Source organism: Giraffa tippelskirchi, chromosome 2 (genome assembly GCF_054371585.1).
Source record: "Giraffa tippelskirchi isolate mGirTip1 chromosome 2, T2T-mGirTip1v1.2.pri, whole genome shotgun sequence".
Lineage (NCBI taxonomy): Eukaryota > Metazoa > Chordata > Mammalia > Artiodactyla > Giraffidae > Giraffa > Giraffa tippelskirchi.
The window spans coordinates 175877501-175893333 of record NC_137276.1 but is presented as its reverse complement, the minus strand read 5'-3'; the positions used below and the strand labels follow the sequence as shown (position 1 = coordinate 175893333).

At 44.9% G+C, this 15833-nt stretch overlaps 2 protein-coding genes across 61 annotated transcripts in view; both read left to right on the top strand.

Moving 5' to 3' along the window:
* Nucleotides 1–4705, top strand: part of GRAMD1C (GRAM domain containing 1C) — a 99498-nt gene extending 94793 nt beyond the window's left edge. For 33 of the 46 annotated variants that reach the window (XM_081572191.1, XM_081572164.1, XM_081572174.1 and 30 more), the window contains one exon: nucleotides 4295–4705. In XM_081572191.1, coding sequence (XP_081428317.1) covers nucleotides 4295–4396 — 102 coding nt within the window. In that variant the 3' untranslated portion in view covers nucleotides 4397–4705. Of the gene's footprint in view, nucleotides 1–3048 lie in introns of all 46 variants that reach the window. The other 13 variants (XM_081572152.1, XM_081572176.1, XM_081572178.1 and 10 more) reach the window with 6 other exon arrangements.
* Nucleotides 4706–5214: 509 nt separating this feature from the next.
* ZDHHC23 (zDHHC palmitoyltransferase 23) overlaps nucleotides 5215–15833 on the top strand; it is a 30535-nt gene continuing 19916 nt past the window's right edge. For 3 of the 15 annotated variants that reach the window (XR_014077483.1, XR_014077482.1, XM_081572207.1), the window contains exons 1-5: nucleotides 5364–5663; nucleotides 6241–6435; nucleotides 10637–11347; nucleotides 12919–13086; nucleotides 14866–15041. Coding sequence is in view for 11 of the 15 variants with exons in the window: in XM_081572207.1 (XP_081428333.1) it covers nucleotides 6293–6435; nucleotides 10637–11347; nucleotides 12919–13086; nucleotides 14866–15041 (1198 nt within the window). In the remaining 4 variants the exon portion in view is untranslated. Of the gene's footprint in view, nucleotides 5664–5773; nucleotides 6436–10636; nucleotides 11348–12918; nucleotides 13087–14865 lie in introns of those variants that run through there. The other 12 variants (XR_014077485.1, XR_014077484.1, XM_081572211.1 and 9 more) reach the window with 11 other exon arrangements.

Sequence of the window (15833 nt, the reverse complement as noted above, 5' to 3'; positions counted from 1 at the left end):
TTAATCTTCAAATTCTTCTACTGAGTTTTTCAGTTTTTGCTAACATGTTTTTAATTTCAAATTTCTCTGAATTTTCTTTTTTTTAAAAATGGAATTGTGAACTTTTTAAGTGTCTATAATATCTTCCTCTCTGATCACATTACTGATAATTAAAAAAAAATTTTCTTCTTCTTGCATACCCACTTTCCAGCAAGATCCTTTCCCCCTCTTTTGATTTTTGTCCTTAGGGTTAGGGGATTTCTTTAGATGTCTGTAGTCCTTTACTGTCTGCCTATGTGTATCCAAAGTTCTTAACATGTGAGCTGGGCTGGTCTACCCTGAACTTCTCAGTAGATCTGGCTGGCCTGTTGGTTGAGAAATCCTGATGTTAGCATCTTTAGGTCTTTACTCTTGGACTGGTCAGTTTCCACAAAGAAGACTATTTCAATCTCCTCCCTGAAGGATTAAGGGCTGGCTGCCAGCATTTATAGGAGCTGACTGAGAATAGAGGGATGGAGGCAGGGCAGGGCGATGGGACAATCTGAGCGTACAATATACATATTTCTGTGTAATCCCTATTCTTGGTATGTACTGTTGTCTTTACTGATGTCTTGGCATCCTCCTGGCCAGACTGCCAGAGATCGTCTGTTTATCCTCTCCAGAAAATAGGACTTCAGGCTTCTGCCCAGGTAGTAGGAGAGGCCACATGTCCAAAAGTTCATCCAGTCATTCTTATTTCAGTTCCTCTTTATTCCCACTTCCAAAGGTGCCTGTCAATTCCTGAGGCTTTTGAGTATTCTTCAGGATAGATTTGGTTGGTTCTCAACTTTCTCTACTTTTGGCTTGGGCTTCGGCGTTTTCAGGGCTGCTAAGTCATCCTTCTTCCTTCCAGTCTCCAAAGTCATGTTGCTCTTGTTGCCTATTCTGTCCACTCGCAGCCCCGACCTTGTGGATTTAGGCCTTAAGAAAAAAAAAATCCCTTTACTGTGCTTTTGGTGGGGTTGCAGGAGGGAGCAAAATTGGATGCATGTATTTAATCGACTTACTCCCTCTTCAGTGCGCACTGCCTTGATTTCTTCCACTGACACTGCCCAAGCTAAGCTCCCAGTGACCTGTGACTTTTAAAGTTAATGTACCTTTTTTCTGAGTTTTCATCTTACAGTGCCAGCATTTGACAGAGCTGACCATTCCTTTCTTGAAATGTATCTAATCTTCCCTTCTTTAGAACCATGAAAAAACCTAGCTTTATTGTGAAATAGCTCACATACCATAACATTCACCTTTTAAAGAATTTTTAGTATAATCACAAGGTAGTGCAACCATCACTTCTATCTAATTGTTTAGTTGCTAAGTCGTATCTGACTCTTTGCAACCCCATGGACTGTAGCACACCAGGATCCTCTGTCTTCCACTGTCTCCCAGAGTTTGCCCAGATGCATGTGCATTGAGTTGGTAATGCCATCTAACCATCTCACGGGCTTCCCTGTGGCTCAGTGGTAAAGAACCTGACTGCCAATGCAGGAGACACAGGTTCAATCCCTGGGCTGGGAAGATCTCCTGGAGAAGGAAATGGCAACCCATTCTAGCATTCTTGCCTGGGGAATCCCATGGACAGAGGAGCTTTAGGGGAGATGAGGAGAGGGTTACAGTCCATGGGGTCACAAAAGAGTTGGATATGACTTAGTGACTAAAGAACATCAGTAATAACAGACTTAAAAATAATTATATCAATAATTATACTAATGAAAAGGGACTACTCTCTAATTCCAGAGCATTTTTATCATCCCCCAAAGAAGCCCTGTAGTCATGAGCAGTCACTACCATCCCTCACTCTCTCAGCTCCTTGTAATCACTAATCTACTTTCTGTTTTCATGGATTTGCCTATTCTGGACATTTCATATAAATGGAATCACATAATATATGGTCTTTCATGCCTGGCTTCTTTCACTTAGCATAATGTAAAACTGCTATTTGCTGGTTAAAACCATCTCCTCTACCTGACCTCATCCTGGCCCAGTGCTGCAGGCTTCTGCATTAGAGTCCCTTCCCTTCTCCTTTACTGCCCTTTAGGTTATCTCAGCTGCTCCCCTAACTTAGAATACCACGCCACGCCAATGGCTCCCAAAGCATCTGTCTCACCTTGACTCTTCTCCAAGTCCAGACTCATACAGCCACTTGCTGACTTGGTGTCTTTACCTAGATGCTAACAGGTGCCCCAAACTGATCGTGTCTAAAACAGAATCCAATTTTCATCCTGAGCCAAACTCAGTTCTCCTCTAGTTGACATAATTTCAAAAAATGATACTATCATCTTCCAGTTGTTCAAGTGAAAAACTTCGTACCATATAGTGTGTAAGTATAGTTATGGATGTGATTATTTGTTTTGGTTCTGAGTCCCTCACTAGTCTGTGAGTTCCATGAAGGCAGGAACAGTGCCTATTTGGTTCACCATTATATACCCAGGACTTAGCACAGTGCCCAGCATGTAACAGGTGAACAAAAAATATTTGTTGAAATATTGAATTAAAAAATGACTACAAAAAAGAATAAGACATAATTCTTGCTCTCAAATTGTCTTGAATTTTATTAGAGATATCAGATGTCCATGTGTATGATAAAGACTACTTTAAAAAGTACAAAATTAAGTGTCAAAGTAAGTAGTAATAATTTAGGAGTTTAGAGGCAGGATGATTAGGGGAAACAGTGGGGATGGCTCAGTTTTAGATAGGTGAAGATGAACATGAGCATAGTAGGAAGCAAAGGCCTGGAGTGGAACTTGAGTTGTTTAGGGGATAGTGGGGAGACCACTGCAGCTTCAGAAACCATTTCAGAAAACAAGCTCTTCACTTTGGATCATCTGATGAATGGACTTATTGGTAGGTAAAGTGCAGTACTACAGCAAATGGGAAGAGCCCTTTCACATTGACAGATAACCTAAGGAATAAGGCATTTTATAATCAGTCTTTTATTTGGGCATCAGTGTAGACAATTTTATTAAATGCAAACTTTTGGCATACAAATAATCAGAAAAATTTAAACAATGTGATTTTGAAAATTTTTCTCTGCAGTTGAAGAGCTCACTCATTATGCTTCAGAGAACCTTTGATCTACTAAGTAAGAATAAGACTGGCATGACTATCCAAAGCTAGTGATCTTAAGGACCAAAATTGTAGAGATATGTGGAACCAAAAGACAACATCCTGAAGAAAACCAGAAGATGAAGGATTTGAATGGTCATAGGAACATTTCAATATTTTCTCATTACTCATACTTCTAATATGAACACTTTTTAACAACATTTATTGGAGAATTAGCCTCCGACGGCCTTAAGAATCCATCCTTTCATTTCTTATACATAATTCTAAGCTGTGAATTTCTCCAGTGAAGGGTGAAATATTTTGTGGATTTGAAGTTCTACGACACAAACAGAACTGAGTGGTATGGCCTCATTTTCACAGTGAGGTTTGAAGTTTGATGCTCTAAGTTTATCTGTTAGCACAGAATTAGTATGCATCCATTAGGCTGTTTTCACAGGTAAACATTAAAGAGGATAAAGAAGACAACAGAAGAAACCTCTAAATCATTATCTTTGAAGGATCAGTTTTCAGGCATATATTAGAACATAGCTTTGTGTACTGTAAATATTACAGTGTCTTCATTTATTTAGCAAGTAAACTCAGTAGTTGAACCTTTTGAATCTGCATGTTGATGATTATCGGAAAGATTCTTCAGCCATGTGAGCCATATGAAGGAAATAGGTGTTTCTTCAGGTGGCTGTCAGAGGTGCAATTATCTTGCCTCTTCATACATCAAATGGCAGAAGAGTCCACTTCAGAAAAGGAAACATGTAGGATACCAACCCTCAAAATGAAGAACTGTGCTCTGAGTTTTAAAAAAATTATGTTAAAACCTGGGCGTTTTGGTGTCAGAGCAAATGCATACTTGAACTAAGCTTGGCTTCAGCTTAGCAAACTTTTATGATGGAAATGAGCCATCTGGTTGAAAATAATTTGTGGATTACTTTTCAGTAGCCAAGTATGGCTTTATTTACTCATTCACGTGTGTGGCTTTAGTCAGTTGTAAGCCAGACACAAACTTTAACTCTTTAATGAAGACTTTGGGGGGCATTATCTCCCAATACAAGTGCACTGACAAGTTGTAAATCAGACACGAGCTTTGGCTTTTCAAAAGTTGTTAGGCATATGTGTCTTAATACAAGTTATGTCTCTGGAACAAGAGAGGGACATTGCAGAATAATTTGTATATATTCTTACTGTTTGAATAACAATTGCCTTTAAATGTTTTTTTGCCCAGAGTCATTCAAGCCACACGGGATTGCTAAAGTCATTTTTGCGATGCCCACAGAGAAAGAAAAGTATTGACTGGATTAGAGGAGAACCAGGTTTCTCTGGGTGAATCCCAACTAACCTACCTACCAGTGTACCTACCTGGAGGTTTTTTGATAAGGATTTATGAGGTGTCTGACTATAAGCAAGAATGACTGGATTGTCACTCTAAAACTTGTTCTCTGTTAAGTTCACAAAAACGGTCAATGAGAAGCTGAATATTTTTGTGATGTTTCCTCAAAACTTGTACTTCATAAAATACCTCAAAAGAAAGCTACCAAACTTGCTTTATAAATTATGACTAAATATGTTTGCAGAATTCAATTAACTGTATTTGAACCTATGTAAATTGAGTATCAATAAAATCCAAAATGTCTAAGTTGTTTTTCTTCTTTTTCTGTCAAACCCTCCCCAAACTAGAAACCTTGTTTCAGTGAAAACATATACATGGGCCGACACGCTTTAAAAAAATTTTGTGCAAAATTAAAACCTAAAGAGGACTCTCATCCTAGGGCAGTTTTTATTTCTAAAATGCAGCCTGCTGGTCTAGTGCAGACTGCTTGCCGGAAATCATGAAAATGAACAAGTTGGATAATTAACAGATCAAGGACAGGGATGGGCCTTTAAGAGGTTAGCGAATTTGGGGGCGGTACGTCGGTAACAATTCGCTGTGGAGAGCTCCACCAACGCCTGTTGCTGTAGTCTTAGTGGCACTGGCCGACGCACGGCTCTCCCGTACTTCGGAAACCCTCCGGGCTCCGGGGTTTCCCGTATTTCCGCCTCCGCGCCTTCCCCGACCCGAGGCTCCCGAGGCTGCCCCGCCCACGCACCGCCCGCAGGCACCCGCGGGGTCGGGCGGGGTCGGGGCTGCCGCCTCTGGGGCGGGGCGGGGCGGGGCGGGGCGGAGGTGCGGGGCCCGACCGCCTGGACCCGCTCCCGGAGCCGGAGCTCGGCCCCTCCGCTCCCCCGGGCGCTCGGGCCGGGGAGGGGCCCCGCTAGGGCAGGGGGGGCCTCCGCACGTGCGGGCGGGCGGGGATCCCCGGCGCCGGGGGCGGGGCACCCGGAAGCTCGCGGACCTGCGGCGCTGAACCCCGCCGGCCCGGGGGCGGCGGGGACGCCGTGGGGAAGCGGGAGCACCGCCTGGGCGGAGGCCGGCTGTGGTCACAGGTGGGCGGCAGCGGAGAGCGGAGCCGGGGTCCCCGAGACTCCAGTCATCGCGCCCGGAGCCCCGCGGAGCAGAGATCACGGAGCCGCGTCCGCGCCGCGGGAGAAGCCGACCCTGCTCCTCTCCGCCTCGGCCTCTTTGGCTGTAGCTGCACCTCGGCCCCGGAGCGCAGGTAACTCCCCTCCCAAGGTCATTCTTCGGGCTGGGCGGCTTGGCGTTCTCGGTCCGCCCACGTTCTTGCGATTGACGGGGGCGGCAGAGGCGCGCCCAGCTCGCTGAGGAGAAGCGGGGCTGGACGGCGACCCCGAGCGTTGCCCAGGCTCCTCTCCCGAGCCGGGTCGTCGGCCCCAGGGGGTAGACGCTTTGTTTCCGCCCGCAGCCCCGAGGGTGTTTCCACCCGCACCCAGGCTTCGGGCGGGGACACCTCGGCTCTCCCCAGCCCGCACCCGCAGGTGAGCGCAGCCACCCGCGCCCTGGCCGTCCCGGGCCGCGTAGTCGGTTGTCGTCATGGGAACCGCTGGTGCCCAGACGGCGCCAGTCCTGGATGGGGTACCTGGCGTTGAAGGCAGCTTGGAAGCGGCTAGAGCCCTAGAGCTCTGCGTCTGGCCAAGGACAGTTCAGAAAATCCTGATGAAAAGGGGACCCCCTCTTTCTCATTTTTTAATTCTCAGGCGTTGGTGGTTAATCAGAGATAGACGTGGATGTGTTTACGAGATGTGAGTTGTATTGGTTCCACCTTTCTTTCTGAGGGCTTCGTGTGCCTCGTAGTGACAGGTGGAAATCACGACCCAGAAGGGCAGTATGAAGCCAGTGAAGAAAACCAAAGCGGAAGAACCTGAATTGGAGCCCCTGTGCTGCTGCGAGTACATAGATCGAAAGGGGGAAAAGAACCACGTGGCTGCTTGTTTGTGTGATTGCCAAGATCTGGACGAAGGGTGTGATAGGTAAGCTCTGTGTGTTTCTTGATACTGACCCCACCGGCCCTTTTGAGAACTACCATGTATATACTTGCAGCTTAGCCATCCGGAACGCTAGAATTTGCTCTTCATTCTATTTCTACTTATCTCCAATTGAAAGTTGTCTTCTGTGTCAAGTGTGAGGGCTTGATAAAGATGAATTATTACTTAGTAGTGCACAACTGTCTGTTCAGCCCAGTTTATTAGGAATTATTATTTCTCATTTAAAGGGAGAAGATGATGGAGAGAACAGGCAGATAAAGGAATAGTAGACAAGTTAAATTGTATAAAAAAATAAAATACAGGCCAGTACAATCTTTAAGTGAACACATTAGTACCAGGAAGTTCCTACATTCTCGGTGGTCTCAGCATTCAGAGACTGACACCTTAGGACTGGCTTGCACTTGGCCACAAAGGGCCTTGAGGGTTGACAGATCAGTCTCACTCTTCTTTCTGGGGAGGCGATCCAGCCAGAGGCATGATCCTACCCTGGACTGGTTGTTTTCAGCATGAGCAGCAGCACTGTCCTGATTGATGCTGTTACATTTGGCTTTTATTTTCACCATTATCCCAAGTGATGAAAATTAACTATCCAAAGAGCCAATTTCTAACATGACTGAAAAAATTTTGTACCAAATAGTAATAACCTGGCTTTTATCCATTTTCTAAGTAATTATATATTTAAAAACTGTTATCACATGGAAAGCATAGTGTGGGGAGGATAAGGATGGTGGAGACTTGCATTTTCCATTGGTAATTACTTCTGGTTTAAAAAAAAAGTCACTGAAATGGCAAATTGCTGACTTACATCTTAGGTGCGTTAATCTTGCCATGAGAAGCATTCCTGGGGACTGCTGTAGTCTAGTATTCCATAACCCCTTTATAATTCTTCCTTGACAGTGTGTATAATGTCTTATTGTTGTTTAGTGCTAAGATGTGTCCAGCTCTTTTGCAACCCCATGGACTGTAGTCCTCCGGGCTCCTCTGTCTATGGGATTTCCCAGACAAGAATACTGGAGTAGGTTGTCATTTCCTTCTCCAGGGGATCTTTCTGATCTAGGGGTCAAACCCACGTCTCCTGCATTACAGGTGGATTCTTTACCACTGAGCCACCTGAAAGACCCTATATAATCTCTTACAGGTGCCTTTAAGTATAGGTTCTTTATACTTAGGTAAAATCCATCCTGAGTATATGGAGCACTTTGGACTAATGAATGGAGAAATGATGCCTTTTCTGTAACCTGCATCACTCAAAACCACTGCTTTTCCATTAGCCTTCTAACTCTTCTCCCTCCCAACCCTTGAGACCTGAGCTGTCCCTGAGTTCTCTTCTCTCCATTCCCTTCTCTGGAGATGAGCTCCAGTGTTTCCATAAACCTGCTGCTCTGTATGCCTCCCGTATAATTAGTTCCCATTCGTTTCCAAGTCTAGCCCTATTCTTTAAAATTGTAAATTTCTAAAATTGACGTTATCCTTCCTTCAGCTGTTCCTTCCCATAATAGCCTAAGTATGCAAAAAAGTCAACAATACCACCTGTCCACCAGGCTCCATCATTTGAGTTGTACTAGTGTAATCTCTTTTCTCAGCTATTTATAAGGCCTTCTCAGACAACCATTTTGCCTTTTTGCATTCCTATTTCTTTTTCTTGATCACCGCCTCCTGTACAGTGTCACGAACCTCTATCCATAGTTCTTCAGGCACTCTGTCAGAGCTAATCCCTTGAATCTATTTGTCACCTCCACTGTATAATCCTAAGGGATTTGATTTTGGTCATACCTGGATAGTCGAGTGGTTTTCCCTACTTTCTTCAGTTTAAGTCTGAATTTTGCACAAGGAGATCTCTTCAAGAAAGTTAGAGACACCAAGGGAGCATTTCATGCAAAGTTGGACACAATAAAGGACAGAAATGGTATAGACCTGACAGAAGCAGAAGATACTAAGAAGAGGTGGCAAGAATACACAGAATAACTATATAAAAAAGGATTTCATGACCCAGATAACCATGATGGTGTACTCACTCACCTAGAGCCAGACATTCTAGAATGTGAACCCAAGTGGGCTTTAGAAAGCATCACTAGGAACAAAGCTAGTGGAGGTGATGGAATCCCAGTTGAGCTACTTCAAATCCTAACAGATGATGCTGTGAAAGTGCTGCACTCAATATGCCAGCAAATTTGGAAAACTCAGCAGTGGCCACAGGACTGGAAAAGGTCAGTTTTCATTCCAATCCCAAAGAAAGACAATGCCAAAGAATGCTCAAACTACTGCACAATTGCATTCATTTCACACGCTAGCAAAGTAATGCTCAAAATTCTTCAAGCCACGTTTCAACAGTACATGAACCATGAACTTCCAGATGTTGAAGCTGGATTTAGAAAAGGCAGAGGAACCAGAGATCAAATTGCCAACATCCATTGCATCATAGAAAAAGCAAGAGAGTTCCAGAAAAACATCTACTTCTGCTGTATTGACTACACCGTTGACTGTGTGGATCACTACAGACTGTGGAAAATTCTTAAAGAGATGGGAATATCAGACCATCTGACCTGCCTCCTGAGAAATCTGTATGCAGGTCAGGAAGCAGCACTTAGAACTGGACATGGAACAACAGACTAGTTCCAAATCGGGAAAGTAGTACATACATACATCAAGCCTGTATATTATCTCCGTGCTTATTTAACTCATATGCAGAGTACATCATGTGAAATGCTGGGCTGGATGAAGCACAAGCTGGAATCAAGATTGCTGGGAGAAATATCAGTAACCTCAGATATGCAGATGACACCACACTTATGGCAGAAAGCGAAGAACTAAAGAGCCTCTTGATGAAAGTGAAAGAGGAGAGTGAAAAAGTTGGCTTAAAACTCAACATTCAGAAAACTAAGATCATGACATCCGGTCATGATCACTTCATGGCAAATAGATGGGGAAACAATGGAAGCAGTGAGAGACTTTATTTTTTGGGGCTTCAAAGTCACTGTAGATGGTGACTGCAGCCATGAAATTAAAAGGTGCTTACTCCTAGGAAGAAAACCCATGACCAACCTGGACAGCATATTAAAAAGCAGAGACATTACTTTGCCGACAAAGGTCTGTCTAGTCAAAGCTTTTTTTGTCCAGTAGTCATGTATGGATGTGAGAGCTGGGCTATAAAGAAAGCTGAATGCCAAACAGTTGATGCCTTTGAACTGTGGTGTTGGAGAAGACTCTTGAGAGTCCCTTGGACTGCAAGCAGATCAAACCAGTTTGTCCTAAAGGAAATCAGTCCTGAATATTCATTGGAAGGATTGATCCTGAAGCTGCAACTTCAATACTTTGGCCCCCTGATGCAAAGAACTGAAAGAGACCCTGATGCTGGGAAAGATTGAAGGCAGGAGGAGAAAGGGATGACGTAGAATGAGATGGTTGGATGGTAATCACCGACTCAATGGACATGAGTTTGAGCAAGCTCTGGGAGTTGGTGATGGATAGCGAAGCCTGGCATACTGCAGTCCATGGGGTCGCAAAGAGTTGGACACAACTGAGGGACTGAACTGAACTGAACAGAGTGTGATCTCTACCCTTCCTGATGCCGCCCCCTGCCCTCCTGAACTGGTTTACTCACCAGGCCCAGGATGGGTTTTGTGCTGCACTTAGGTCTCACCATGGAATGTTTCCTTGCCTTCCTCCCCACCCAGATGAATACTAGCCAGCATCAAGTTCCAGCACAGATTCCCTTTTCCCACAAAGACCCCTGTGATGACTCCACCCAGAAATGTGTCCTCTCTTCTGAGCATACCTTACAGTGTTTGGCCTGTATAGTTCATTGGGCAATTTTATTATTTTGTCACTTATCTAATAATATTTCTTGAATTCCCGTATTGTCTTCACAACTAGATTGTGAATGGTTTTTTTGAGACTTTTATGTCTTGACACCTACCCAAGTCTGAACAGTAGTTAAGTGGAATATGTGTGTATTCCCGTGTATTTGTTCCATGTAGAAATAGTTCTGTTAAATATCTAAACATTTTCTCATTTGAATTAAAAAATTATACATGAATCTGTAAGGCTCTTGTTTAATAGTAAGGAAGTTAAATCCTTGGCCTTTGGCATCTTTTATCATTTACCTCGCTGTCTGGCCTGCAGTGTGGGGTGGTTTTTAATTCAACAAACACGTACTATGTGCCTTCTCTGTGCTCTTTCTGAATAGATGGATCACGTGTAAGTCCATGCAGCCTGAGACCTGTGAAAAGATCATGGACACGATCTCAGACCGCCTCCGGATTCCTTGGCTTAGGGGAGCCAAGAAAGTTAACATTAGCATCCTTCCCCCACTGTTCCTGCTGCCTGTCTTCCTCCGCGTGGCTTCCTGGCATTTCCTGCTCGGAGCGGTGGTTTTGACCTCCCTCCCCGTGCTGGCTCTGTGGTACTACTACCTCACTCACAGAAGGAAAGAACAGACTCTGTTTTTCCTGAGCCTCGGACTGTTCTCTCTGGGCTACATGTACTATGTGTTCCTGCAGGAAGTGGTCCCCAAGGGGCGTGTGGGGCCCACCCGTCTGGCTCTTCTTACCTGTGGGTTATTGCTCATCCTCTTCGCCTTGTACAGAGCCAAGAAGAATCCAGGCTACCTCAGAAACCCAGCACACAACGACAGGGCTCTAAGTGGCAGCCAGGTCGAATGCCCAAACAGAAAAGGGCCTGAGAAGACCAAGGGGTTCCCCAGCGCAGATCTGTCGGGCGGTCTCAACAACCGCGCACCCAAGGATGAGACTAAGGACGCCCCGAGGACATCGGCTGGAAGCCCGGCCAAAGAGAAGGAGGACTGGTGCGCCAAGTGCCAGCTGGTGCGGCCAGCCCGGGCGTGGCACTGCCGGATCTGCGGCATCTGTGTGAGGAGGATGGATCATCACTGTGTCTGGTATGTTGGAACGATCTGGAGGCTTGCGGAGTCTACATAAGTTCATGCGAGACTCGCTGGGTGTGCTTTTCCTGTGCGCCATCCTCATTTCTCTCCTTCCCAGCTTTACACCTTGTAGATATTTGTGGGCTGTATATGATGTTGCCACTTAGTCATCAGTTTTTCGAGCTTCACAAATTTAGTTCTTTTCAGTCATTTCCTGAAGGTGGTTTTTTTTGGGGGGGGGCTTTCTCTTCTTAGCTGCCCCTCATTTTCTCCTTTCTAAGAGAGAGGTATCTACAGTTGAATGACATTTAAAAAAAGAATGTATTAGAAGTAGTATAGGTGCATCTCCCTCACAGAGCTTAGGAACATGTTCCTGTACCTCTAGGTGACTCTTATCCTCTGACTGTGAATTCTTCATCATTTAGATGTACCAGTGATTTCTAGTCTACATTCTTGACTTAAGACCCTGCCAGATAATTCCCTATTTGATCATTTGTGCAGAAGTGGGCTTTTTGGGGGCACTTCTCTGCTGCCCAGTGACAAATGAGGACACCTGAGGCCTGTAAGATGTGAAGTGTGACTTTTAAAGAAAATGTTGCAGCTTTACTGACTACATCTTAAAAGGGGTGTGATTCATTCAGGTATGAATGTTCTAAGTAGCTTGTTTGCAACTTTCTCGCTCTTGCAGTCACAGTCAGTGAATTACTCTTTTTATGCCTAGGATTCTGATCATGTTCCACTCTCCCCCTTAGAAGGGGATGTGGAAAAGGGTGAGGGTGCTGACCGCCCGGACGGCACAGAAGCAGACTGTAAGTTCAAGGCTTGTGAACAGGGACAGCTGTTTTTCTGGGCTTTGGGCTTTAGGAGTAAACAGGTATTTTCATTTTTAGGTTTTCCCCTTCTTTGTCTTCATCATTTATTCTCACGCATGCCTGCGTGTATGCGTGCAGGGTGGTGGTGGTCCATTTGCAAGCGCTGGTTTGCAGAGGGCCTGACAGCCTTGCTTATGAGATCTCTGCCCACAGGATTATCCTGATGTGCCCGTCAACGTGCCCTGCAAACGGCCATGACATGGAACTCTGTACCTGACAAGTAGTCTGCATACTATTGAGTTGTTCTCCAACCCCACACTGCATTTCTAACCTCCTGGGATCTTTTATTAATATGTGTATTTAATAGAGATTTTTTCCCATACTGTGTAATACTTCTGATTTAGCATTTTTAAGTTTTTATAACTCTGATACCATCTTATCCTTGTGGCAGTGATGACAGTGTTAACTGTTTACACTGGGTGACAGACCTCACTTACTAATATCTAGAAAGATTTGTTAGCCATGTTTTACTTTTCACGTACTCTTGTCCTTAAATTAATGAGATGATTTCACTGTGCAAAGATTAGAGAATGTAAGAGTACGTATCTCAGCGGACAAATTTTTAATTCTCTAAAACTGAAAAACAAGAGAACATATTTTTTTTTAATAACTGAAATGTATACTATCCCTGTATTAAATGCTTTCTTGTTTATTGAGTTACATAGAGAACTTTTAAAGACATGTTGGCTTTCTTCCCCCTTGTGCTGTCTTGAGGATAAATAGCTGTGTCGGAGAATCAAACCATCAAGCATTTATACTTGCCCTTTTGGTCTTCCTGCTCACCTCGGTGTACGGGATAACGCTGACCTTGGACACCATCTGTACAGACAGAAGTGTCTTCACAGCTCTCTTCTATTGCCCTGGAGTTTATGCAAATTACAGGTGAGATCCCCAAACTGGGGCCCCCGGAAGAGGGAGTGGATGTGCAGTCAGCACAAGGGGCTGTGATCTGCCGCTGGGTGAGGAGTTCTCACCCAAAACACGGGACAGGTTCTAGGGATGCTGGGTAGCCCAAAAATTGCTAGTACACAGCTGTGCAGTGGATATGTGTATTTTTCTCGGGTGATGTCAGAAGGAGCACTGACCTTAAAAAGTGAGGAACTAGTGCTCTCCAGGTAAGACCAGGCTTACTCAGGGACTTCAAGTGACCACTGGCATGCCAAAGGTAGCGACAGTGAAACTGAAATAACTCTCAGTCTCCAAGGATGAGTATCAGGGGACATTTCACTTCATTGCTGCTTTCTGGTGCTCTGTAGCCCAGTCTTAATTTGTTGCTTCTGACCCTTTTCTGAAATGCTTACAATCTCTATAACCTTTCTTTTCTATTTAACCTCCATTGATTTTTTTTTTCTGTTCTACTTTTTTTTTTTTAAATCACCACTCATGATTACTTTAGTATCTAGGTCAAAATTTTCTTCAGCGTTTTTAGGTTGGGGCCCATTTATATAGTGTGAGGATTGACATGTTTTAACAGAAGCTGGAATTTTTTTAGCTTTGGCCTAGCCCCCCCACCCCCCTCACCCAAAACTCTGCTTTAGGACATTTGTCACAAGCCACTAAGAATAGTAGTTACTGAAGAATTTCACAACCTATGAAGACTCGCAACATAAAGAAGAAAGAACACTCGTAAACTGAAGAGGATCCATCTATTCTAATGCCCATGAATGTCTAGGTCTGTAATAGCAAGGAGCAGAGCTGTCCATGGACTAGTACAGACAAGTGCCTGGGCAGACAAAGCAGAGAGTGTCTTGAAAACAGAGTGAGAAGAAAGCAAAGGACCTTCAGGGTCCTTGTATGTTAGTTAAGCATGAGTTTTCTAGACCTTCTGTGGACCTCATAAATGAAATGAGGAACATAGTCCAGCTACTATGTTCCCAGTGCTGTGGACCAACGATTCATGTCTCAACGATTCACGGACATGAATCTTAGTTTTCCTCATCTTTGTAGTGCTTTAATCATCCCTGAGGTCCCTTTCAGCTTAACAGTGAGGATTCTGAACCAGTTTCCAGCGAACTCATTTGCAAATGTTGACTGAAAATAACCAATTGGCAGACATCAGATGAGGTGGAAGTGGCTTTCTTGCCCCATGGGGTTTTGTTTGGTTCGAGGCAGTGGGGTTTGAAATGTGGGTGTGCTCCTGATGCTCCTGCAGAGCTGACAGGGAAAGGGCTGCCTGTGTGGGGAGCTGTCCTCTGACTTGTGCTGAGCAACTTAAGAGAATGAAGATGAGTAACCTTAGCATTGCTCCTGGGTTCCCACCCACAGTTCCTTGAGGGATGTTTTTGGCGATCTCAACGGCACCTTTTTTTTTTCTGCATTAAGAACAATTTAGGAATTATTCATTCAGCAAACAGATTTTGAATGGTGGTGTGTCAGGGATTGTGTTGGTTGTGTGGGGGCTGCAATACACACAAAACGGTCCTTGCTGTTCCCGTTTCACACCCTAGAAAAGGGGGCACCAGTAATGATAAAATAGGACATCTTAATAGTCAGTCATAAATGAAGCAGGTTATTGGCATTCCGAGGATGGGAAAAGTGGGGTAATCAGGGAAGGTGCCAGAGTCCTTAGGAGTAAGTACTGCGTGTGTAAAATGTTACCATGGGGACGGCTTTCTCAACGTGAAGCGTCGGCCGCCCTGACCTGCCTTTTCCCGTTCCCAGCTCGGCTCTGTGCTTCACCTGCGTGTGGTACTCTGTGATCATCACGGGGAGCATGGCCTACATCTTCCTGATCCAGCTGATAAACATCAGCTACAACGTGACCGAGAGGGAGGTGCAGCAGGCCCTGCGACAGAAGACGGGGCGCCGGCTGCTCTGCGGGCTCATTGTTGACACAGGCCAGTACAACCGGGGTTTCCTGCGGAACTGGCACCAGTTCTCCACCCTGGGTGCGCACCCCTTCCACCACCCGGCCGAGGACATTGTCTGAAGTGCCTTCTGTACGGCTCCAGGGGCGGGGGGCGGCTCCCCCCTCTGCTCCCTTGCGTCGGACACTTCGGTACACACAGGACGCTCATGTTTATCCCTCGTTTCCTAAAGGCATTACAGGGCCATGCTCAGGTTTAGGCGCTGGACTGGGAAGAAATGAATTTTTCTGACTTCATAACTTAAAAAAGAGATTTTTATATCAAAGAGGTAAAAGTAGACCCATTCCTTTCCAGTCACCTTACTAACTAACTAAGTCACCATAAGTTGGTAAAGGATGCGGATTGCTAATGCACAAATGGACAGAAGCAGTTCCCACCCATGACAATGGGAGAAAGAGCCTTGGATTCGCGTTTCTAGTCCCTCTTTCATTCCTGAATAGCCATGCGACCCTCAGTCAAGTCCCTTCGCCAAGTCTCAGGTTCACCTGTCAAGTGGGTACTGATGCCTGCCCTGGCTACCTCACAGAGCGGTTGTTGGGGGGCAGGGGTCCCGTGAGGGATGAGGTATGTAGAAAACATGGAAAAACAAGTGAAGCACCAGAGAGGTATGAAGTATTATTAGGAGAATCCTAAGGCTGGAAACAATATTTGTAGGTCGGAATATTGAAGCTAGTATTATCAGAATTAGAGTAATCCATTCTCAGCATTTCACAGTGAAAAACAGATCCTCAAATACCATGTTGTACAGTTAGGGGAATTTCT